This window comes from Pristiophorus japonicus, chromosome 13, assembly GCF_044704955.1.
Source record: "Pristiophorus japonicus isolate sPriJap1 chromosome 13, sPriJap1.hap1, whole genome shotgun sequence".
Classification (NCBI taxonomy): Eukaryota; Metazoa; Chordata; class Chondrichthyes; family Pristiophoridae; genus Pristiophorus; species Pristiophorus japonicus.
In genome coordinates this window covers 73,249,965-73,274,602 of record NC_091989.1, presented here as the reverse complement: position 1 = coordinate 73,274,602, position 24,638 = coordinate 73,249,965, and the positions used below count along the sequence as shown (strand labels likewise).

At 48.3% G+C, this 24,638-nt stretch overlaps 1 protein-coding gene across 1 annotated transcript in view; it reads right to left on the bottom strand.

The window, feature by feature from the left end:
- The window catches only part of LOC139278114 (mitochondrial 10-formyltetrahydrofolate dehydrogenase-like), a 99,526-nt gene that overhangs the window by 25,296 nt on the left and 49,592 nt on the right, over positions 1-24,638 (bottom strand). Inside the window, exons 7-19 of the mRNA XM_070896771.1 lie at positions 20,366-20,457; positions 19,611-19,758; positions 19,125-19,244; positions 18,789-18,916; positions 10,262-10,412; positions 9,723-9,793; positions 9,487-9,592; positions 8,644-8,731; positions 7,862-7,955; positions 2,705-2,804; positions 2,475-2,573; positions 2,185-2,350; positions 290-395 (exon numbers count right to left, since the gene is read on the bottom strand). Coding sequence (XP_070752872.1) covers positions 290-395; positions 2,185-2,350; positions 2,475-2,573; positions 2,705-2,804; positions 7,862-7,955; positions 8,644-8,731; positions 9,487-9,592; positions 9,723-9,793; positions 10,262-10,412; positions 18,789-18,916; positions 19,125-19,244; positions 19,611-19,758; positions 20,366-20,457 — 1,469 coding nt within the window. The remainder of the gene's footprint in view (positions 1-289; positions 396-2,184; positions 2,351-2,474; positions 2,574-2,704; positions 2,805-7,861; positions 7,956-8,643; positions 8,732-9,486; positions 9,593-9,722; positions 9,794-10,261; positions 10,413-18,788; positions 18,917-19,124; positions 19,245-19,610; positions 19,759-20,365; positions 20,458-24,638) is intronic.

Genomic DNA, 24,638 nt, shown 5'->3' with positions numbered 1-24,638 from the left:
AAATCTGAAACAAAGTCTCTCAATAGGCTGAGAAATCTTGCTCAAGTTCTTTCTGAACTTGTTTCTGACTGATACGCAGCCAACAGGGGCTTTTCCCACAATCTGCCCTTCCTCATCGATCACTGCACAGCCCTTGATAAAAACAGAGGGAGAACAGAACATATGGTGCACTGTGCGTGGTGCCTGTAGCATTACATTGAAGAGTCACTTGACTTATTGTACAGTACTGTCCGTAACCTCTTCCTCCTCACTCAGCAGGTCAGTAGCTGCATTTCAGCATCTAACTCACCCGTCTTTGAACTTAGAGATGACCATCACTGGTCCAAAAGATTCCTCTTTGGCAATGAACATGTCATCCTCCACATCAGTGAACACGGTTGGCTCCATGAAGAAACCTAGGGCAATAATGAGAATTAGAGGCGAGAGTGACTGCCACCGAGCCAAGGCTGAGATCTGAGAGCAGACTTCCATTCATGGTCGCACAATATAGATTGTATCTGAACGCCTGTCCTTTCCCCAGGTGACTGCATCACCCAGCCTGCTGCTCCCACCTACTCACTCACTGTGAAACCTGAACTCAGTGATGTTGGGTTAGGTAAAGTGATGATGGTCACTGTTGGGATTCTTTTACCAAGCCCCAATATCTGCACACTAACGCAATTTGCCAACATTTGATTTATAATTTCAGAAAGTGACAGAAGTAAAATGTAAATTCATCAAAATATCAACTTTTCACAACATTGTTCATTCCCATAGATTCTGTTTTCATGTATCCTTTGTGTATCTTGATCAGCCATTACTATCCCAAATTCTGGGCCCAAGTTTCCACATGATTTGTGCCTGATTTTTAGGAGCAACTGGTGGAGAACGGACTATCTTAGAAATCGCAATTCTCCACATTTTTTTTCTGCAGTTCTAGGCAGGTAGAACAGTTCCACTTTGGAACAGAATTTTTTCTTCAAAAGGGGGCGTGTCTGGCCACTGACGCCTGATTTGAAAGTTTCCACAGTGAAAACATACTCCAAACTAACTTAGAATGGAGCAAGTGAAGATTTTTGTAGAACTGAAAAAACCTGTTCTACACATTAAAAAATCAGGCGCAGGTTTACAAATTAGGCGTCCAGAACGAGGTGGGGGGGGGGAAGGGAAGTCATTAAATTCGATAATAAATCCTTATTTATACTTCTACAAATATTATACAAATAAATCCAATCTGAATAAACATTTATAAGCAAAGAAAAGATTAAATAAACCATCTTCCTACCTGTGTGAAAGTGCTTCAGCCATCGTTCGTTCCCGCGGGGGGAAGGGAGCCATTCCGTTCATTCCCGCGGGGGGAGGAGCCGTTCCGTTCGTTCCCGCGGGGGGAAGGGGGGGAGGGAGCCATTCCGTTCATTCCCGCGGGGGGGGGAAGCCATTCCGTTCGTTCCCGCGGGGGGGGGGGGGGGGGGGGGGGAGCCGTTCCATTCGTTCCCGACGGCGGGGGGGGGGGGGGGAGGGAAACGGCTGCCTCAACTTTCTGAGGCTCCCTGCACCTTCTCACTGCTGCAAGAAGCCTCAGTGCTGTTGGCAATGTGCTTTTATTAAAAAATGTTCAAAAATTAAACAGCTACAAAGAACTACAAAAATGGCCGAGTGCCAATGTTTCCTTCACACTACGCGTGCGCGAACGCTCCAACGCGCAGCGTTGCCGGCAGGAAAAAAACTAATTTAAATGGTACCCGCCCCCTTCCACTTACAAAATCGGCGCGAGTGTAGGCTCCGACCCCCTGGGCGCCGCGCCAAACAGACAAGGAGCTGCAGGGCGCTCGAGAATAGCGCGTTTTTTTTTAGGCGCCGTTTTAGGCGCGCAAAACGGGCGCCCAGCTCAGAGGGGCGCCCGTTTTTTATCGTGTGGAAACTTGGGCCCAAAGTGTCTCCATAATAGCACTCTACCCATTTCACACCAAGCCGTGTTACAAACTTTCTCATTAGCACTAAATAGTCCCCATTAACCTTGCTGGCAGGTACACACACTTCACTCTGTTGCATTTTAGCTCCTATTCGTCCTCCCATCTTTCCCACATCAGCCTCTGCTTCTGCCTTGGATGTAATTTGAGAAATGAGAGCACTATTCAACTGAATCACAAGAAAATGTAAGAGCAAACAATTTGCACTCGCTCTTTAAAGTGAAGGACTTCATACCAGGCCGAGAGATGGATTTCCCCCCATAGACAAGTGTTGCTCCTTCCTTCACTCCGATTTCACAATATTCAAGCAGTTTTTCGAGATGAGCTTTGTGGTTTTGTGGCCCATGATCTGTTGACCTGTTCAAAGGATCACCAATTTTCATCTTCTTAACCTCCTCAACCTGATAATGATAGGAATGGAGGTATAATATAGGATTACTACACACAAACCTTGTGCATTTTCTCTCACTTCTTTGTCTCTTATGCTGTAAAACACTAAACGAGAAGGATTTCATCATGACTTACCACTCGTCGAACAAATTCATCATGGACAGACTCTTCAACAAACAAACGGCCAGCAGCAATGCAGTTCTCCCCTTTATTGAAATATACCGCTCCCATACCCTGCAGGGGAGCAAGGATTAGAATGACATTATACTAAAAGAATTGTCATATTCGGTGAGCAAGAATTGGGAGCAGTGCTTGTGTGTGAAAGGCGAAGGGAGCAGAGTTGTGCGGACTCGGGCTGTACTCACCATTCTCACAGCCTTGTCAAGGTCACAGTCGTTGAAGATAATCAGTGGCGATTTCCCACCCAGTTCCAGAGACACCTTCTTCAGATTACTCAAAGCACAGCTGGTAAACACATGGTAAAGATCAGTTATTACCAACTGTTCAAAACTCGTGCAACTTTCTTCACCAATAACCATCTATGTTTGCAGGAGCTGATCTATCAGAAAGCAGATTCCTGTTTCAATCTGACCCACACTATTAAGATGGGAAGCTATATAACAGGTCTGTCTATAATTGTTTTCATAGTAAAAATAGAAAATGCTGAAAATATACAGCAGGGCTGTCAGATCTGAAAACAGAAGGCAGGTTGATGCTTTGGATACAGATTCTTTATCGTTTGCAGTCTTTGCACTGACATTTCCTGTTCTTATTTCAGATTTTGAGCAGTTCGGATTTTTTAAATTTCTGCATGGACATATTTTCACACAGGAACACAGTGCACCTATGAACCAATCGTGCACCCATACATATCTGAGAGAACCAATGGTGTGCCTGTTCACACATCTGTGTGAATCAATAGTGCACCCATACACATCTGAGAGAACCAATGGTGTGCTTGTTCACACATCTGTGTGAACCAATAGTGCACCAGTGTTTGATGCTGCAAATGAAGGAGACTGTCATGTATTCAACCAGCATTGTAACCCATGTATAATCTGACCTAAGTTGTACACTGTGAGAACAATGACCACTAGGTGGTGAACTTGTGGGAGACATCTCTAACCTGGACCTTCAGGTATAAAAGGGGAAGCTCCACCCACTTCCAGCACTTGAGTGCTAAGGAATAAAGGACAGGTCACAAACTGACCTTCTCTCAAGCATGGGCCTCGTGTGCATTTATACTGTATAGTAAGGACGTAACAATGGCGACGAGGATGGGATTTAAACCACGCGGGCATGGCCAGTAGCAGAACAGACGAGAGGTACTGTGTTAAGGAATGGTTGGGACAGAGATTCAACATTGTTAAAGTAGCACACAGTTCTCCAGGCAGACAAGGGCAATCGGGCATGCCCCCAACATGTAGTCGAACCCAGAGGGGGAGTTCGACAGAGACAATGGCAAGCTGAACGGCGATTCACGCCATTGCAAGGGACAATGCGGCAAGTAATGGGGCTAACAACACCTGTTAATGGCGCACTCAAGGACAATCACAGGGGCAGTCAGGGATGATCGACTGGCAAGGGACCTTTTGTTTCCAACAACAGCTCATGTTGGAGGCGTGGAGGCACACACTCAGCCGGAGGTTGCAGAGATGAGCAAAATACCTGCAGAAATTGCAGAAATGAACGTTGGGGGAAATCGCTGGAATCTGAAGTTCAGTAAGTTCATGTGGCGCACATATACAGTTCATATACCAGGACACCACCGATAATGATGAAAGTGCTCCTCAATGGCATCCCAGTATCAATGGAGCTAGACACGGGGGCCAGCCAGTCCCCGATGAGTATCAAACAGTTTGAAAAGTTGTGGGAGTTCAAGGCCAGGAGGCCAAAATTATCGGCGATTGACGCACAGCTACGGACATACACAAAGGAGGTCATTCCGGTGCTAGGCAGCGCCACGGTAGTCATGACCCACAAAGATTCAGAGAACAGGTTGCCACTCTGGGTTGTCCCGGGGGACAGTCCCGTACTGCTGGGGAGGAGTTGGCTTGCTGTCATGAACTGGAAATGGGGCGATGTCAATGCAATTTCCTCTGTGGAGCGAATATCATGCTCAAAGATCCTGGACAAATTTGACTCATTATTTCAAACCGGCATTGGCACTTTCAAAGGGGGCCAAGGTAGTGATTCACATAAACCCAGACGCCAGGCCAGTACACCACAAGGCCAGAGCGGTGCCGTACGTGATGCGGGAAAAGATAGAAGGCGAATTGGACCGCCTGCTGAGGGAAGGCATCATCTCGCTAGTCGAATTCAGTGACTGGGCGAGCCCGATTATGCAGGTGCTCAAGGCGGATGGGTCGGTCAGGATATGTGGTGATTACAAGGCCACCATCAATCAGGTGTCACTCCAAGACCAGTACCCGCTACCGAGAGCGGAGGACCTCTTTGCGACGCTATCCGGTGGCAAACTTTTTTCAAAATTGGACCTGACCTCAGCTTACATGACCCAGGAGCTGGCGAGTGAGTCGAAGAAGCTGACCACCATCACGACACACAAGGGGTTGTTTGAGTACAACAGATGTCCGTTCGGGATTCGCTCGGCCGCCGCAATCTTCCAACAAAATATGGAAAGCCTCCTCAAGTCGATTCCAGGGACGGTGGTTTTTCAGGACGACATCCTCATCACAGGTTACGATGCTGAAGAACACCTCCACAACCTGGAGGAGGTGCTACGCAGACTGGACCGGGTAGGGCTGCGACTGAAAAAGGTGAAGTGCGTCTTCCTAGCTCCAGAGGTAGAATTCCTGGGGATGAGGGTAGCAGCAGACGGGATCAGCCCTACTGCGTCCAAGACGGAAGCTATCCAGAGAGCACCCAGACCCCGTAACACGACGGAGCTGCGTTCGTTCCTGGGGCTCCTGAACTATTTTGGTAACTTTCTTCCCAAATTGAGCACGCTGCTAGAGCCGCTACACGTGCTCCTATGCAAAGGTCGCGAATGGGTCTGGGGGGACAGCCAGGAAAGGGCTTTTAATAGAGCACGCAATTTGTTATATTCCAACAATCTGTTAACGCTATATGACCCATGTAAGAAACTTGTGTTAACGTGCGATGCGTCATCCTATGGGGTCGGGTGTGTGTTGCAGCAGTCGATGCCAAGGGTCAGTTACAGCCGGTAGCTTATGCCTCCAGAAGTCTGTCCCAGGCAGAAAGGGGCTACGGGATGGTAGAAAAGGAGGCGCTTGCATGTGTATATGTGGTAAAGAAAATGCACCAGTACCTGTTTGGCAGGAAATTTGAGCTGGAGATAGATCACAAACCCCTAACGTCCCTTTTGGCCGACAACAAGGCCATAAATGCAAACGCATCGGCCCGCATACAGAGGTGGGTACTCACGTTAGCCGCCTATGACTATACAATTCGGCACAGACCGGGCACCGAAAACTGCGCCGATGCACTCAGCAGGCTCCCACTAGCCACTACCGAGGGGGCAACCGAGCATGCTGCTGAGATGGTCGTGGCTGTTGAAGCTTTCGGAAGCGAAGGCTCACCTGTGACAGCCTGTTAGATTAAAGTCTGGACAAAGAGAGACCCGCTATTGTCTCTAGTCAAGAAATGTGTCCTGAATGGGGACTGGGCAGCCACGTACAGGCATGCCCTGAGGAATTTAAACCATTACACAGGCGCAGGGACGAACTCTCGATTCAGGCTGATTGCCTACTGTGGGGAAACCGCGTAGTCATGCCCCAGATGAGGTGTTCATCAGAGAACTCCACAATGAGCACCCGGGCATTGTCATGATGAAGGCAATTGCTAGGTCACACATTTGGTGGCCAGGGATAGACGCAGATCTGGAACTTTGTGTTCGCAGGTGCAAAACGTGTGCCCAGCTGGGCAATGCGCCCAGGGAAGCCCCCTTAGCCCCTGGCCTGCCAAGCCTTGGTCACGCATCCATGTGGACTACACAGGTCCTTTCATGGGAAAAATGTTTTTGGTTGTCGTAGACGCCTACTCCAAATGGATCGAGTGTGACATTTTAAATTCAAGCACATCCTTTGCCACGGTAGAAAGTCTACAGGCAATGTTCGCAGCCCACGGTCTACCGGACATCTTGGTCAGCGACAATGGCCCGTGCTTCACAAGCACTGAATTCCAGGACTTCATGACAGGCAATGGAATTAACCATATCAGAACGGCACCGTTCAAGCTGGCCTCAAACGGCCAGGCAGAACGAGCAGTGCAGATAATCAAACAGGGGATGCTCAGAATCCAAGGGGGTTCCCTACAAAGCCGCTCATCACGCTTCCTGTTGGCCTAGAGATCCCGACCACACTCGCTCACAGGGGTTCCACCCGCAGAGCTGCTAATGAAAAGGACGCTCAAAACCCAGTTATCCCTTATACACCCCACCATGAAAGAAATTGTCGAGAGCAGGCGCCAGTCACAATATGACTACCATGACAGGAATGCGAGGGCGCGATGTATTGATGTAAATTACCCTGTTTTTGTCCTCAACTACGCTGCAGGGCCTAAATGGCTCGCAGGCACTGTGATTGCCAAAGAGGGAAATAGAATTCTGGTAGTTAAACTTACCAATGGACAAATCTGCCGCAAACACGTGGATCAAACAAAAAGGAGGTTCAGCAATCCCATAGAAGAAGCAGAGGAAGAACACGATATAGAGTTCACTCCACCACAGGTGACCGAACACAGGAACCAAAGGGAGGAGAGCCCAATCACTGTGGGCAGTCCGGATAGGCCTGAGGCACCGCAAACAGCAGACACTCAGGCCAGCGCCCAACAACCGGAGCCCCAACTCAGGCGCTCTACAAGAGAGCGTAAACCACCAGAGAGACTCAACCTGTGATCCCAACAAGACTTTGGGGGGGAGGTGATGTCATGTATTCAACCAGCATTGTAACCCATGTATAATCTGACCTAAGTGGTACACTGTTAGAACAATGACCACTAGGTGGTGAACTTGTGGGAGACATCCCTAACCTGGACCTTCAGGTATAAAAGGGGAAGCTCCACTCACCTTCATCACTTGAGTGTTAAGGAATAAAGGACAGGTCACAGACTGACCTTCTCTCAAGCATGGGCCTCGTGTGCATTTATACTGTATAGTAAGGACGTATCAGAGACATGTTCTAAGCTGAAACTAATTCAGAAATAGGGTAATGATCCAAATCAACAGCATCGGCAACTGAAAAACACGCACAGTTGTTGTATGTCTCACAAATGGTATAAAGTTGCAGAACCCAAAAGTGCCCAGTACATAAGGATTTAAAAGGCTAAATCCATTGGGTTGGGCTAGAAATCTGTTGGGAAAGAAGCTCAGACAGCTGGCATAGATTTTCAAACTTTAATCTGTCGAATCGGAGTCACTCTTCATCCCAGAAATCCAAAACAATTCACAATCTGCTCCATTGGGTCCAATATGTTTCATGCAAGGAATGAGAGTTTTATATGGTTCATGTCGTGCATCCCTAAAGACCAATTGTTAAACGTACCTTTTCATAATCTGTTTTCCAATTGGAGTGGATCCTGTGAACCCAAGTTTGCGAATGTCTGGGTGTTCAGACAGCCGCTGTCCTACAAGGCCACCTGGGGTCATAATGTCAAAGGTTAAAAAAACACTTAGGATTCTCAGACTGTAAATGTAGTTTGAGAACTGTTCAATAACCTCATCAATATCAACTTTGGGTAGTTTCATTCTGATTGGTTGCAGTTTGAATTGCAGGATCACACTGGCACCAATTAGCTGCACAGATCGGTATGGTGATGGTTAGTTTAGGAACTGACCAGTTGCATTGATCAAGGGGCTTGATGGTGCTGTATGTGAGTGTGGGAGGCAATGGACTAGAGGAGCCAAGGCTTCAGCTTGCTCCCCATTGAGGTCTAGGTCTCAGCCCTATGAAGCCAGGGGTGAGGTATAATCGGAGAGAGAATTGTCACCACAGTACCACAGCAGTTAGCAGCACTGGCAGAGGTCAGACACAGCTCCCCTTACAGGGTCGAAGGATATCCTTCTCTCCAAGGCAAGCTTGATTCTAACTTTAATGTTGTAATTTTCCTGCTGCCTCCACACTCCAGGCAGCATCTGCTGACCTTCTTTGCACTGACTGGGAGTCTCATCTGACTTTCCTTCCCTGGGAAAGTGTTTAATTCCACTTGATCTCCTGCAGAGTTTAGCATGGGGGCAGGGTATGGAAAGAACGAACCAGTGCCTCACCGTGTAGGGCTACAATAACTCCCAGCTTACTGATTTGATTGAAGGACAGTGCCAGCTCACCTGATCCAGGGAGAATATTGATGACTCCTCTCGGCAAGCCAGCACGTGCTGCCAGTTCAGCAAACTTCAACGCAGTCAGCGGAGTCACCTGGGATGGAGTAAAAACAAGTACAGTCACCACAGGGGAATCTGGGGGAAGTGTGTCCCAGTTCCTCGATGGGGGAAACCCAAGGATGCTGGAACACCGCTTTTGCATCCTGCCCAATATCACTCTCCACTGACTTCAAAATCGGGTGGGGTTAAAACCGGCGTTCCACACGATCCCCAGTTTCCTGATGGGCGTGTTAGGTTAAAATTACCCCCAATAGCTTATTGTATTGGTTTGCTGAGCATTCTTGCTGTACAGGAGGGCGGGGAGTGCGGAGAGGACGGGGAGTGCGGAGAGTGGCGAAGGGAGAGGGGAGAGGGGAGGAGCACAGAGGGCGAGGATATAGTTTCGCTACTGCTCGATTTTTAACATCTTCTTGACATCTACAATTCATCATTACTGAACATACACAGAGAAAGATGCAGTGTTTTTCTGTGTTCTCTTCCCCTCTCCAAAAAGACAGAGGTTATTTCCCTGAGAGTCTAGAAATTTACATGGCACTTCGGACTTTAGAAGCTGAGTTCACTGAACCAGTGGCTGGTTCCTGCAGTTGGCCAGACAGTGAGCGGCGGGTTTGCCGGGTTACTAGGAAGGTGAAATTTAGGGTCTCCTCCATTTGGAGATGGAGCTTTTCCAGCTGTTATCATATTGATGTTTGAGGGCTAGTTAGACAGCAACACAAGCAGTGCCTGGACAGTAAACCACTAAGCTGCCCTGTCTGGGGATTATTATTAACACGAGTTTGTGCCAAGTACCTGCGCTGGTTTCAGTACCAAGGTGTTGCCGGCAGCCAGACATGCTGCACTCTTCCACGCCAGCATCATGAGTGGGTAATTCCAGGGAATAATGATCGCACAGACACTGGAAAACAACAATAATCAGCAGTCACACACAACTCATCACTGCTCAGATCAAACATTCTTACTTAAAAGGTACTTGGCATTTCTGGGATATTTACCAAAACAATTGACAAATGAATCTGCCATCTTACCCCAGTGGCTCCTTCTTTGTAAATGTTAAATTACGATTGGGACGTGCTTGGTTAATGGGGATTGTGGTTCCCTAAAGGACATCAAAAATTATTCACATTACATTTCAGTTTGGAAACTATAAAATAAGCAAGTCAAATTTCAAGCTCTTTAAGCGAAGCGTTAACACAATGAGAAGTGGTGATCAATGTGTGATCGGGAGAGGTGAAATAGTTGAGACAGTGGCTTAGTCAAGAGAGGAACAACATAAACACCCTGATCCTCTGTCCTGGAATCTCACTGCTCATGGTCTTTACCACACAGGACCAGAAACAAATCTTCAGCTCTCCCGAGCACCAATGGGTCCAATTTAGAAGAAACAAGCTACATTTTTTTTTAATAAAAGAAACTAGTTCAAAAAGGCAGACCACTTTTTAACAAAAATGGAATGGTTTTGAAACAAGCTGTAGAACTACTGCAATTAACAAAAAGTTAGCACTCAGTGTTTTCATTCTTTTATAATAAGCAAATGGATGCTCCAAGGGGCCTGTTAATTTTGTACCTGAATCTTGTCGCACCATCCTGCAAAGTATCTGAATGTTTGAATGGACATTCCAACATGTGTCTTCAGAGCGAGTGTGTACACAGCCCCCGAATCAATGGCCTCAATGGTGGCTAGTTCCTCCTGGTGCTCTTCCATCAGATCGGCAAGTCTACAGTTGGACAAAGTAAGTTCAGGAACATAAGGAATAGGAGGAGGCCACATACCTCAGAAGGTTGCAGGTGTGCAGACAGTGAGCAGTCACCCCTTTCCACTATTAAATATTATGTGCTGCAATTTCCTGTGGGGGTGTAATCAGGAAGTTACATCCGCAATTTTGCCCATTCAGCGCCCATTTTACTGATATCAATTTAAGCCCAAATTTCTAGCCAATCTCATCATCATGTAAAATCTGCGTACAGTTCTGGTCGCCATATTATAAAAAGTGCATGGAGGCACTGGAGAGGGTGCAGAGGAGATTTACAAGGATGATACCAGAAATGCGAGGGTATACATATCAGGAAAGGATGGGTCTCTTTTCTCTTGATAAAAGGCGGCTGAGGGGTGATCTAATAGAGGTCTTTAAAATGATAAAAGGTTTTGATAAGAGTGGATAGAGAGAGTGTTTCCACTTGTGGGGAAGATCATAATTAGAGGCCATCAATATAAGATAGTCACCAAGAAATCCAATGGGGAATTAAGAAAAAACTTCTTTACCCAGAGAGTGGTGAGAATGTGGAACTCGCTGCCACAGGGAGTGGTTGAGGCAAATAGTATCGATGCATTTAAGGGGAAGCTGGACAAGCATATGAGGGAGAAGGGAATAGAAACATAGAAACATAGAAAATAGGTGCAGGAGCAGGCCATTCAGCCCTTCTAGCCTGCACCGCCATTCAATGAGTTCATGGCTGAACATGAAACTTCAGTACCCCCTTCCTGCTTTCTCGCCATAACCCTTGATCCCCCGAGTAGTAAGGACTTCATCTAACTCCCTTTTGAATATATTTAGTGAATTGGCCTCAACTACTTTCTGTGGTAGAGAATTCCACAGGTTCACCACTCTCTGAGTGAAGAAGTTTCTCCTCATCTCGGTCCTAAATGGCTTACCCCTTATCCTCAGACTGTGACCCCTGGTTCTGGACTTCCCCAACATTGGGAACATTCTTCCTGCATCTAACCTGTCTAAACCCGTCAGAATTTTAAACGTTTCTATGAGGTCCCCTCTCATTCTTCTGAACTCCAGTGAATACAAGCCCAGTTGATCCAGTCTTTCTTGATAGGTCAGTCCCGCCATCCCGGGAATCAGTCTGGTGAATCTTCGCTGCACTCCCTCAATAGCAAGAATGTCCTTCCTCAAGTTAGGAGACCAAAACTGTACACAATACTCCAGGTGTGGCCTCACCAAGGCCCTGTACAACTGTAGCAACACCTCCCTGCCCCTGTATTCAAATCCCCTCGCTATGAAGGCCAACATGCCATTTGCTTTCTTAACCGCCTGCTGTACCTGCATGCTAACCTTCAATGACTGATGTACCATGACACCCAGGTCTCTTTGCACCTTCCCTTTTCCTAATCTGTCACCATTCAGATAGTAGTCTGTCTCTCTGTTTTTACCACAAAAGTGGATAACCTCACATTTATCCACATTATACTTCATCTGCCATGCATTTGCCCACTCACCTAACCTATCCAAGTCACTCTGCAGCCTAATAGCATCCTCCTCACAGCTCACACTGCCACCCAACTTAGTGTCATCCGCAAATTTGGAGATACTGCATTTAATCCCCTCGTCTAAATCATTAATGTACAATGTAAACAGCTGGGGCCCCAGCACAGAACCTTGCGGCACCCCACTAATCACTGCCTGCCATTCTGAAAAGTACCCGTTTACTCCTACTCTTTGCTTCCTGTCTGACAACCAGTTCTCAATCCATGTCAGCACACTACCCCCAATCCCATGTGCTTTAACTTTGCACATTAATCTCTTGTGTGGGACCTTGTCGAAAGCCTTCTGAAAGTCCAAATATACCACATCAACTGGTTCTCCTTTGTCCACTTTACTGGAAACATCCTCAAAAAATTCCAGAAGAGTTGTCAAGCATGATTTCCCTTTCACAAATCCATGCTGACTTGGACCTATCATGTCACCATTTTCCAGATGCACTGCTATGACATCCTTAATAATTGATTCCATCATTTTACCCACTACTGAGGTCAGGCTGATCGGTCTATAATTCCCTGTTTTCTCTCTCCCTCCTTTTTTAAAAAGTGGGGTTACATTGGCTACCCTCCAATCCATAGGAACTGATCCAGAGTCAATGGAATGTTGGAAAATGACTGTCAATGCATCCGCTATTTCCAAGGCCACCTCCTTAAGTACTCTGGGATGCAGTCCATCAGGCCCTGGGGATTTATCGGCCTTCAATCCCATCAATTTCCCCAACACAATTTCCCGACTAATAAAGATTTCCCTCAGTTCCCCCTCCTTACTAGACCCTCTGACCCCTTTTATATCCGGAAGGTTGTTTGTATCCTCCTTAGTGAATACCGAACCAAAGTACTTGTTCAATTGGTCTGCCATTTCTTTGTTCCCCGTTATGACTTCCTCTGATTCTGACTGCATGGGACCTACGTTTGTCTTTACTAACCTTTTTCTCTTTACATACCTATAGAAACTTTTGCAATCCACCTTAATGTTCCCTGCAAGCTTCTTCTCGTACTCCATTTTCCCTGCCCTAATCAAACCCTTTGTCCTCCTCTGCTGAGTTCTAAATTTCTCCCAGTCCCCAGGTTCGCTGCTATTTCTGGCCAATTTGTATGCCACTTCCTTGGCTTTAATACTATCCCTGATTTCCCTAGATAGCCATGGTTGAGCCACCTTCCCTTTTTTATTTTTACGCCAGACAGGAATGTACAATTGTTGTAATTCATCCATGCGGTCTCTAAATGTCTGCCATTGCCCATCCACAGTCAACCCCCTAAGTATCATTCGCCAATCTATCCTAGCCAATTCACGCCTCATACCTTCAAAGTTACCCTTCTTTAAGTTCTGGACCATGGTCTCTGAATTTACTGTTTCATTCTCCATCCTAATGCAGAATTCCACCATATTATGGTTACTCTTCCCCAAGGGGCCTCACACAATGAGATTGCTAATTAATCCTCTCATTACACAACACCCAGTCTAAGATGGCCTCCCCCCTAGTTGGTTCCTCAACATATTGGTCTAGAAAACCATCCCTTATGCACTCCAGGAAATCCTCCTCCACTGTATTGCTTCCAGTTTGGCTAGCCCAATCTATGTGCATATTAAAGTCACCCATTATAACTGCTACACCTTTATTGCATTCACCCCTAATTTCCTGTTTGAGGGTTATATTGATCGAGTTAGATGGGGAAAGACGGGAGGAGGCTCGAGTGGAGCATAAACGCTGGCATGGACTAGTTGGGCCGAATGACCTGTTTCTGTGCCGTATATCTGATGTAATCCTGTGTGTAAGCAATCAAAGCCCAGGGAAACTGCTGAACTCACACCGTATATTCATTGTTAAAGTATGAAAATGGAAGTTTCAAGGCATCTAACTATCATTCATGCACATTCGACACAGCAAGTTTAAGAATATCCAATTGTGGAAGTTTTACAATTTTGAATATCTCTCATACTGAAACCATGAAAATGCATTCCAAGAAACAGAAAATACTGTGCGGGTCTCAGAAAGGAGAATTAAAAAACAACCACTCAAAAAATTGCAATAAAACACCAGAAAAATAAAACCCCTGACTATATCCACTTTGGTGGTAAAAACAGAGAGACAGACTATTAACTGAATGGTGACAGATTAGGAAAAGGGGAGGTGCAACAAGACCTGGGTGTCATGGTACATCAGTCATTGAAGGTTGGCATGCAGGTGCAGCAGGCGGTGAAGAAAGCAAACGCATATTGGCCTTCATAGCGAGGGGATTTGAGTACAGGGGCAGGGAGGTGTTACTACAGTTGTACAGGGCCTTGGTGAGGCCACACCTGGGGTACTGTGTACAGTTTTGGTCTCCTAACTTGAAGAAGGACATTCTTGCTATTGAGGGAGTGCAGCGAAGGTTCACCAGACTGATTCCCGGGATGGCGGGACTGACATATCAAGAAAGACTGGATCAACTGGGCTTGTATTCACTGGAGTTCAGAAGAATGAGAGGGGATCTCACAGAAACGTTTAAAATTTGGACGGGTTTAGACAGGTTAGATGCAGGAAGAATGTTCCCAATGTTGGGGAAGTCCAGAACAAGGGGTCACAGTCGAAGGATAAGGGCTAAGCCATTTAGGACCGAGATGAGGAGAAACTTCTTCACCCAGAGAGTGGTGAACCTGTGGAATTCTCTACCACAGAAAGTTGTTGAGGCCAATTCACTAAATATATTCAAAAAGGAGTTAGATGTAGTCCTTACTACTCGGGGGATCAAGGGGTATGGCAAGAAAGCAGGAATGGGGTACTGAAGTTGCATGGTCAGCCATGAACTCATTGAATGGCGGTGCAGGCTCGAAGGGCCGAATGGCCTACTCCTGCACCTATTTTCTATGTCTATGTTTCCATATCGTGCTGTACATTATTTTATATCCGTTCCGATCCAGTGCAATTGCAGGAAATTCACTGTGCGGTACTCCACCTTGGGGGCGGAGCAGAGATGTTTTCGGGCAGCGATTGACAAATGGGTGTAAAAGAGCAAGAAATTTGAAGCATTATGGCACAACATGTGCCCGAGTTTCCCTGATCTCCTACTCTGGGTACTTGCTATGCACCCAGATTGTGAGCACCTCTGGGCACCAACACACAGCATATTCCACCAGTCTTCATCAGTTTTGGTGGGTGTGAATTTTAAAGTTGACATCTACAAGCATGTTTTTAAACAGACAAAGCACAACGCATGAAAACGTAGATTAACCAGCAGCTCAATCCAGTTTGCTCGTGTTTTGCACAGTACCAGTACTGGGGTAAGAGGGAGCTGTTCTGATGGGACGGACTTCACTTCAACCATGCTGGGACTAGGGTCCTGGCCAATCAAATAACTGTAGAGAGGGCTTTAAACTAATTAATGGGGGGCAGGGTTCTGGTGAGCGGAAATTTAAAAAGTCAAAGAGCAAAGAGAAGGCAATAGAGCAGTGAGGGAAACCAGAGCTAGACAGGAAGGGACAGAATATATAAACATCAGAGTGTATCACAAAGTGGGGTTAAAGCAGGGAAAAGTGGTTAAAAAAAAACATTAAAAGCTCTTTATCTGAATGCATGTAGCATTCGTAACAAAATAGATGAGTTGACGGCACAAATCAATACAAATGGGTATGATCTGATAACCATTACAGAGACATGGTTGCAAGGTGACCAAGGCTGGGAATTGAATATTCAGGGGTATTTGACAATTCGGAAAGATAGGCAGAAGGGAAAAGGAGGTGGGGTATCTGTGTTAATAAAGGATGAGATCAGTGCAGTAGAGAGAAACGATATTGGCTCAGAAGATCAAGATGTTGAATCAGTTTGGGTGGAGATAAGGAATAATAAGGGGAAAAAGTCACTGGTGGGCCTAGTCTCTAGGCCCCTAACAGTTGCTGCACTGTTGGACGGAATATAAATAAGAAATAAAGGAGGCTTGTAAAAAAAAGGAACGGCAATAATCATGGACAATTTTAATCTTCAAATTGATTGGACAAAGCAAATTGGCTAGGGTAGCCTAGAGGAGGAGTTCATAGTGTGTACCCGGGATAGTTTCCTTGAACAGTACGTTGTGGAACCAACCAGAGAGCAGGCTATCGTATATCGGTTACTGTATAATGAGACAGGATTAATAAACGATCTCATAGTAAAGGATCCTCTAGGAATGAGTGACCATAACATGGTTGAATTTCAAATTCAGTTAGAGGGTGAGAAAGTTAGTTCTCTAACCAGTATCCCAAGCTTAAACAAAGGAGACTACAAAGGTATGAGGGCAGAGTTGGCTAAAGTGGACTGGGAAAATAGATTAAAGTGTGGGACGGTTGATGAGCAATGGCAGACATTTAAGGAGATATAACTCGCAAGAAAAATGTATCCCAATGAGAAGGAAAGACTGTAAGAGAAGGGATAACCATCCGTGGCTAACTAAGGAAATAAAGAATGGTATCAAACTGGAAACAAAGGCATACAATGTGACCAATACGAGTGGGAGACCAGAGGAGTGGAAAATTTTCAAAAACCAACAATGAACGACTAAAAAAAAGAGGGAAGATAGATTATGAAAGTAAACTAACAAGAAATATAAACAGATAGTATGAGTTTCTACAGGTATATAAAAAGGAAAAAAGAGCGGCTAAAGTAAATGTTGGTCCCCTAGAGGATGAGACTGGGGAATTAATAATGGGGAATAAAGAAAAGACTTGGAACAAATATTTTGTATCGTTCTTCACGGTGGAAGACACTAAAAACATCCCAATAGTGGATAATCAAGGGGCTACAGGGACTTAATACAATCACTATCACTAAAGAAGTAGTACTCGGTAAAATCATGGGACTAAAGGTGGACAAGTCCCCTGGACCTGATGGTCTTAAAAGAAGTGGCTGCAGAGATAGTGAATGCATTGGTTGTAATCTACCAAAATTCCCTGGATTCTGGGGCGGTCCCAGCGAATTGGAAAACCGCAAATGTAACGCCCCTATTTAGAAAAGGAGGCAGACAGAAAGCAGGAAACTATAGAGCAGTTAGCCTAACATCTGTCGTTGGGAAAATGCTGGTTTCCATTATTAAGGAAGCAGTAGCAGGATTTTTGGAAAAGCATAATTTAGTCAAGCAGAGTCAGCATGGTTTATGAAAGGGAAACTACATTTGACACATTTGCTTTGAGGATGTAATGAGCAGGGTGGATAAGGGGGAACCAGTGGATGTGGTGTATTTGGATTTCCAGAAGGCATTCGATAAGGTGCCACATAAAAGGTTACTGCACAAGATGAAAGTTCACTGGTTTGGAGGCAATATATTAGCATGGATAGAGGATTGGCTAACTAACAGAAAACAGAGAGTCGGGATAAATGGGTCATTTTCCGGTTGGCAAACAGTAACTAGTGGGGTGCCGCAGGGATCAGTGTTGGGGCATCAACTATTTACAATCTATATTAATGACTTGGACGAAGGGAACGAGTGTAAGGTAGCCAAGTTTTCTGATGATACAAAGATGGGTGGAAAAGCAAGTTGCGAGGAGGACACAAAAAATCTGCAAAGGGATATAGACAGGCTAAGTGAGTGGGCAAAAATTTGGCAGATGGAGTATAATGTGGGAAAGTGTGAGTTTATCCACCTTGGCAGAAAAAATAAAGCAAATTATTTAAATGGAGAAAAATTACATGATGCAATACAGAGGGGACCTGGGGGTCCTTGTGCATGAAACACAAAAAGTAAGTATGCAGGTACAGCAAGTGATCAAGAAGGCAAATGGAATATTGGCCTTTATTGCAAGGGGAATGGAGTATAAAAGCAGAGAAGTCCTGCTACAACTGTACAGGATATGGTGAGGCCACACCTAGAATATTGTACACAGTTTTGGTCTCCTTATTTAAGGAAGGATATATTTGCATTGGAGGCAGTTCAGAGAAGGTTCACTCGGTTGATTCCTGAGATGAAGGGTTTGACTTATGAGAAATAGGTTGAGGAAGTTGGGCCTATACTCATTGGAATTCAGAAAAATGAGAGATGATCTTATTGAGACATAAGATAATGAGGGGGCTCGACAAGGTAGATGCAGAGAGGTTGTTTCCACTCATTGGAAAATCTATAACTAGGGGGCATAGTTTTAGAATAAGGGGCCGCCCATTTAAAACTGAGATGAGGAAGAATTTCTTCTCTGAGGGTTGTAAATCTGTGGAATTCTCTGCCCCAGAGAGCTGGTTCATTGAATATATTTAAGGCAGAGATAAACAGATTTTTGAGCGATAAGGGAATAAAGGGTTATGGAGAGCGGGCAGGGAAGTGGACCTGAGTCCATGATCAGATCAGCCATGATCTTATTGAATGGTGGAGCAGGCTCGAGGGGCCAAATGGCTTATTCCTGCTCCGATTTCTTATGTTCTTATGTAATACTCAGCTGTTGAAGTGAGGGGTGAGACCTTGATGAAATAGTTAGCAAATCGAATAACTTGTTCAATCATCATATCATAGGCAGTCCCTCGAAACGAAGATGACTTACTTCCACTCCGAAAGCGGATGAGTTCACAATGATATTCCGGATCCCGAACTACATCCTGAAGGGTGGAAGATGCCTGTGCATCTATTTTTTTAGCGTGTGGTGGCCGTTGGACAGCAGCCACCACACAGGCGTAACCGAGCTGGGTCTTGGTCCAGTGGCAAGGATTAACCAAGGTGACTGGAGACCAGCTCTGCTGCACGGACTTAGTGTGCACACATATCGCAGTGTGGGCTGGCCTGTACTGCCCCTGGGCCCGCGCCTCTCCTGGGCCCCGATCACATCGCACTTGAACAATAGTAGTGCACCATCTCACATCTTATTGTAATTGGAGTATCAAAAAGCACTTACTGGTACAATAATCTCCCTCTGTCTCTTGCATTCATCTTTCCCCATTGTCCATTTTCAAATGCATCTTTCGCTACTGCCACAGCTTTATCAACATCAGCGACCGATGAATATGACACCTCACAGATCACCTGTCGAACAGACCAATGAATTTACTAACTCACGAGCCCAGTCGGTATTTCTGTACATTTACAGGCCATTACACATCACTCACATCACCATTTATGTTAGTTATATGGTTGTCACTATAGGACAAAGATTACAATAACACTGTCCTAGCTAAAGATGCCCGTTTATTTTGTCATATGGATGAGCTTCACTGAAAGGTCTTTTACTCACGGAGCCATCGGTGGGATTGATGGTATTGTACGTCTTTCCATCCTCTGAATTTGTGAATCTGCCATCGATGAAGCACTGGTGTGGCATTTTCACAGTCATGTCATTTACATCCATCGTAACCTTCAAATTAGAACCAAACATCTTCAGTTATCATGAAGACCTTTACTCAGAACTGCCTTGAAAGACTCTTATCTTTTGGAATTTCTGGGGTACAATCACAAATGATCAACAAACTAAGCAGCAGTTTGGAAACTCGTTCAGAGGCCTTTCAAAAACGCAGTCCCCCATGAAAACTGCAACTTTAAAATGGTTCAAAAATGTCTTCATTCTAATAGCTGCAGACAGACGAATCCTTCCGGTCACCTGCTGACTGGAAAAGGTTTGTCCTGTACACATGTAATGATAAGTCTCCCTCAGTACTTTGTATATTAGAGCCCGGGACACTGACCCATCTACTGATCAATGAACAGACATTGTGGTACTTACATAATCCACCTCCAGCTCCTCCTCTTCATCCTCTCCTCTCAGTTTTCTCACAACCATCTGGATGAAATCCTGAAACTTTGTTGCCATGTAAACATCTTCATTCTGCAGCTGCAGGTCACTGCATTTCTGTTTGATTTCTTCAACCAGCCTAGGCAGACACCCATGTTTTTAATTATGCTCAGCTCATTTTATACAGTACTTCAGAAAGAAAAGTGTTCTCATAAGAACTAGATTTTGACCATTAAAGGTCATCAAACAGTGATCAAGATGCAATTAGTCTTTGTCAGCAAATTTCGAGCTAATCATTACATTCCTGATTCACTAGGACAGTCAAACATCATGAGCACACAACATCCTGCAGGATAATTACAGATGTTAAAATGGAATGTTCCTGATCGTTTTATTATGTAGAGAGAACAAATGATCACTCGAGATACATGTTCAATACATTCCGATCATTTGTGATCATTCACTACAGCTCACCGATATCGGATCAGTCACCCGTGGGCCAATGTTATGCTGAAAACGTAATTCAGGTATTTGCTGAAATTTAATGCTGATTTCTTATAAACCACTATCACATCACAAGAGCTGCAATCATCTTTTATACAGAATCAGCAAAAGGTGGTTAACACACTGAAATTTGCAGATGGAATTGGGTTTTCCTGCGTCAGCACCTCAGTGAGAGGGTGAAGTACTGTGTTCTACACATAACTCCACACAAACGCACACATTGAGTTTAAAAAGAAAATTACCTGACCACATCCATTGAAGCTGCTCCAGATTTGAAGAAATCTGTGGAATCCTCAATGGCACTAACATTGCTCAGAATTGACTTCCAGATAGCCTGGTACACAATAAAAATAAAACAAACTAGAAATATGTACTGAGCTCTGTATTTTATTTATTAATGTATTTATTTTTATTCGTTCATGGGATGTGGGTATCGCTGGCAAGGCCAGCATTTACTGCCCATCCCTAATTGGCCCTTGAGAAGGTGGTGGTGAGCCTCCTTCTTGAACCGCTGCAGTCCGTGTGGTGAAGGTACTCCCACATTGCTGTTAGGGAGGGAGTTCCAGGATTTTGACCCAGCGACGATGACGGAATGGCAATATGATTCCAAATCAGGATGGTGTGTGACTTGGAGGGGCACATGGAGGTGATGGTGTTCCCACGCGCCTGCTGCCCTTGTCTGGGTTTGAAAGATGCTGCCGAAGAAGCCTTGGCGAGTTGCTGCAGTGCATCTTGTAGATGGTATACACTGCAGCCACGGTGCGCCGGTGATGGAGGGAGTGAATGGTGGATGGGGTGCCGATCAATGGGCTGCTTTGTCCTGGATGGTGTCAAGCTTCTTGAATGTTGTTGGAGCTGCACTCATCCAGGCAAGTGGAGAGTATTCCATTACACTCCTTGTAGATGGTGGGAAGGCTTTGGGGAGTCAGGAGGTGAGACACTCACCGCAGAATATCAGTTTGTCAGGAAACCTATTATATGTCAATCTTTGGCTAATTTTGGGTTGACTTTATTTAGCCTCTCACCCACACAGCTAATTACAGTTAGACAATTAGCCCACTCTAAAAAGACAACTGACACCCTGTAATGATTTCCTTCGGCCGGTGATACACATAACTTACTGTCCGTACAATCTGCTTCTCCCGAGACTTGGGCTAATAGCTGTTGCTCAAAGATTAAAGATTTTATTTGAAGAATCATAGAAACTTACAGCACAGAAGGAGGCCATTCCACCCATCGTGCCTGTGCCGGCTCTTTGAAAGAGCTCTCCCATTAATCCCACTCCCCTACTCTTCCACCTTTTCATGTCCAATCTGCTTCCACTGCCCTCAGGCAGTGCATTCCAGATCATCATAACTCGCTGCGTAAAAATATTTCTCCTCACCTCCCCTCTGGTTGCCAATGATCTTAAATCTGTGTCCCCCTGGTTACCGACCCTGCTGCCCCTGGGAACAGTTTTTCCCAATCTACTCTATCAAACCTCTTCAGAATTTTAAACACCTCCATCAAATCTCCTCTTTACCTTCTCTGCTTTAAGGAGAACAATCCCAGCTTCTCCAGTCTCTCCACGAAACTGAAGTCCCTCATTCCTGGCACCATTCTAGTAAATCTCCCCTGCACCCTCTCCAAGGCCGTGACATCCTTCCTAAAGTGCAGGGCCCAGAATTGACCACAATCCTCCAGTGAGGCCCACTCAGTGATTTGTACAGTTCTGGCAAAATTCCTTAGGCTGGATTTTCCATTGAAATCGCCCCGATCCTTAGCGGTCTTCCGGCGGCTGCGCCTTTTCAATCGCCGGAATGATGTTGGTGCGCGTTCCCGCGGTTTCCGGGTGTTCAGCGGGCAGTGTAAGGCAGAGGAGGCTGATCGATTCGGGATTCGGGACTCGGGGGGGCAAACGACATCGCTGTGTGTGTGTGGGAGAGGGGGGGGCGGGGAGATCGCTGTGTGAGGGGGGGGGTGGGGGGAGATCGCTGTGTGAGGGGGGTGGGGGGGAGATCGCTGTGTGGGGGGGGTGGGGGGGAGATCGCTGTGTGAGGGGGGGGTGGGGGGGAGATCGCTGTGTGAGGGGGGTGGGGGGGAGATCGCTGTGTGAGAGGGGGTGGGGGGGAGATCGCTGTGTGAGGGGGGTGGGGGGGAGATCGCTGTGTGGGGGGGGTGGGGGGGAGATCGCTGTGTGAGGGGGGGGGTGGGGGGAGATCGCTGTGTGGGGGGGGTGAGAGATCGCTGTGTGAGGGGGGTGGGGGGGGTGAGAGATCGCTGTGTGAGGGGGGGTGGGGGGGAGATCGCTGTGTGAGGGGGGGTGGGGGGAGATCGCTGTGTGAGAGGGGGTGGGGGGAGATCGCTGTGTGAGGGGGGTGGGGGGGAGATCAGTGTGTGGGGGGGGTGGGGGGAGACGCTGTGTGAGGGGGGGGGTGGGGGGAGATCGCTGTGTGAGGGGGGGGGGGAGATCGCTGTGTGGGGGGTGGGGGGGAGATCGCTGTGTGAGGGGGGTGGGGGGAGATCGCTGTGTGAGGGGGTGGGGGGAGATCGCTGTGTGAGGGGGGTGGGGGGAGATCGCTGTGTGAGGGGGGGGGGGGGTGGGGGAGATCGCTGTGTGAGGGGGTGGGGGGAGATCGCTGTGTGAGGGGGGTGGGGGGGAGATCGCTGTGTGAGGGGGGGTGGGGGGAGATCGCTGTGTGAGGGGGGGGTGGGGGGAGATCGCTGTGTGAGGGGGGGTGGGGGAGATCGCTGTGTGAGGGGGGGTGGGGGGGAGATCGCTGTGTGAGGGGGGGTGGGGGGAGATCGCTGTGTGAGGGGGGGTGTGGGGGGAGATCGCTGTGTGAGGGGGGTGGGGGGAGATCGCTGTGTGAGGGGGGGTGGGGGGAGATCGCTGTGTGAGGGGGGTGGGGGGAGATCGCTGTGTGAGGGGGGGTGGGGGGAGATCGCTGTGTGAGGGGGGGTGGGGGGAGATCGCTGTGTGAGGGGGGGTGGGGGGAGATCGCTGTGTGAGGGGGGTGGGGGAGATCGCTGTGTGAGGGGGGTGGGGGGAGATCGCTGTGTGAGGGGGGGTGGGGGGGAGATCGCTGTGTGAGGGGGGTGGGGGGAGATCGCTGTGTGAGGGGGGTGGGGGAGATCGCTGTGTGAGGGGGGGTGGGGGGAGATCGCTGTGTGAGGGGGGGTGGGGGGGAGATCGCTGTGTGAGGGGGGTGGGGGGAGATCGCTGTGTGAGGGGGGTGGGGGGAGATCGCTGTGTGAGGGGGGTGGGGGGAGATCGCTGTGTGGGGGGGGTGGGGGGAGATCGCTGTGTGAGGGGGGGTGGGGGGAGATCGCTGTGTGAGGGGGGGTGGGGGGGGAGATCGCTGTGTGAAGGGGGGTGGGGGGAGATCGCTGTGTGAGGGGGGTGGGGGGGAGATCGCTGTGTGGGGGGTGGGGGGAGATCGCTGTGTGAGGGGGGGTGGGGGGAGATCGCTGTGTGGGGGGGGTGGGGGGAGATCGCTGTGTGGGGGGGGTGGGGGAGATCGCTGTGTGGGGGTGGGGGGAGATCGCTGTGTGGGGGGGGGGGAGATCGCTGTGTGAGGGGGGGTTGGGGGGGAGATCACTGTGTGAGGGGGGGGGCGGGGGGTGAGATCGCTGGGTGAGGGGGGTGGGGAGATCCGCTGTGTGAGGGGGGTGGGGGGGAGATCGCTGTGTGAGGGGGAGATCGCTGTGTGAGGGGGGGGGGGGGAGATCGCTGTGTGAGGGGGGGTGGGGGGAGATCGCTGTGTGAGGGGGGTGGGGGGAGATCGCTGTGTGAGGGGGGGGCAGAGATCGCTGTGTGAGGGGGGTGGGGGGAGATCGCTGTGTGAGGGGGGGTGGGGGGAGATCGCTGTGTGAGGGGGGTGGGGGGAGATCGCTGTGTGAGGGGGGGGGCAGAGATCGCTGTGTGAGGGGGGTGGGGGGAGATCGCTGTGTGAGGGGGGTGGGGGGAGATCGCTGTGTGAGGGGGGTGGGGGGAGATCGCTGTGTGGGGGGGGTGGGGGGAGATCGCTGGTGTGGGGGTGGGGGGAGATCGCTGTGTGGGGGTGGGGGGAGATCGCTGTGTGAGGGGGGTGGGGGGAGATCGCTGTGTGGGGGGGGTGGGGGGGAGATCGCTGTGTGAGGGGGGGTGGGGGGGAGATCGCTGTGTGAGGGGGGGTGGGGGGAGATCGCTGTGTGAGGGGGGGTGGGGGGAGATCGCTGTGTGAGGGGGGGTGGGGGGAGATCGCTGTGTGAGGGGGGGTGGGGGGGAGATCGCTGTGTGAGGGGGGGTGGGGGAGATCGCTGTGTGAGGGGGGGTGGGGGGAGATCGCTGTGTGGGGGGGGTGGGGGGAATCGCTGTGTGAGGGGGGTGGGGGGGAGATCGCTGTGTGAGGGGGGGTGGGGGGAGATCGCTGTGTGAGGGGGGGTGGGGGGGAGATCGCTGTGTGAGGGGGGGTGGTGGGAGATCGCTGTGTGAGGGGGGGTGGGGGGAGATCGCTGTGTGAGGGGGAGATCGCTGTGTGAGGGGGGGGTGGG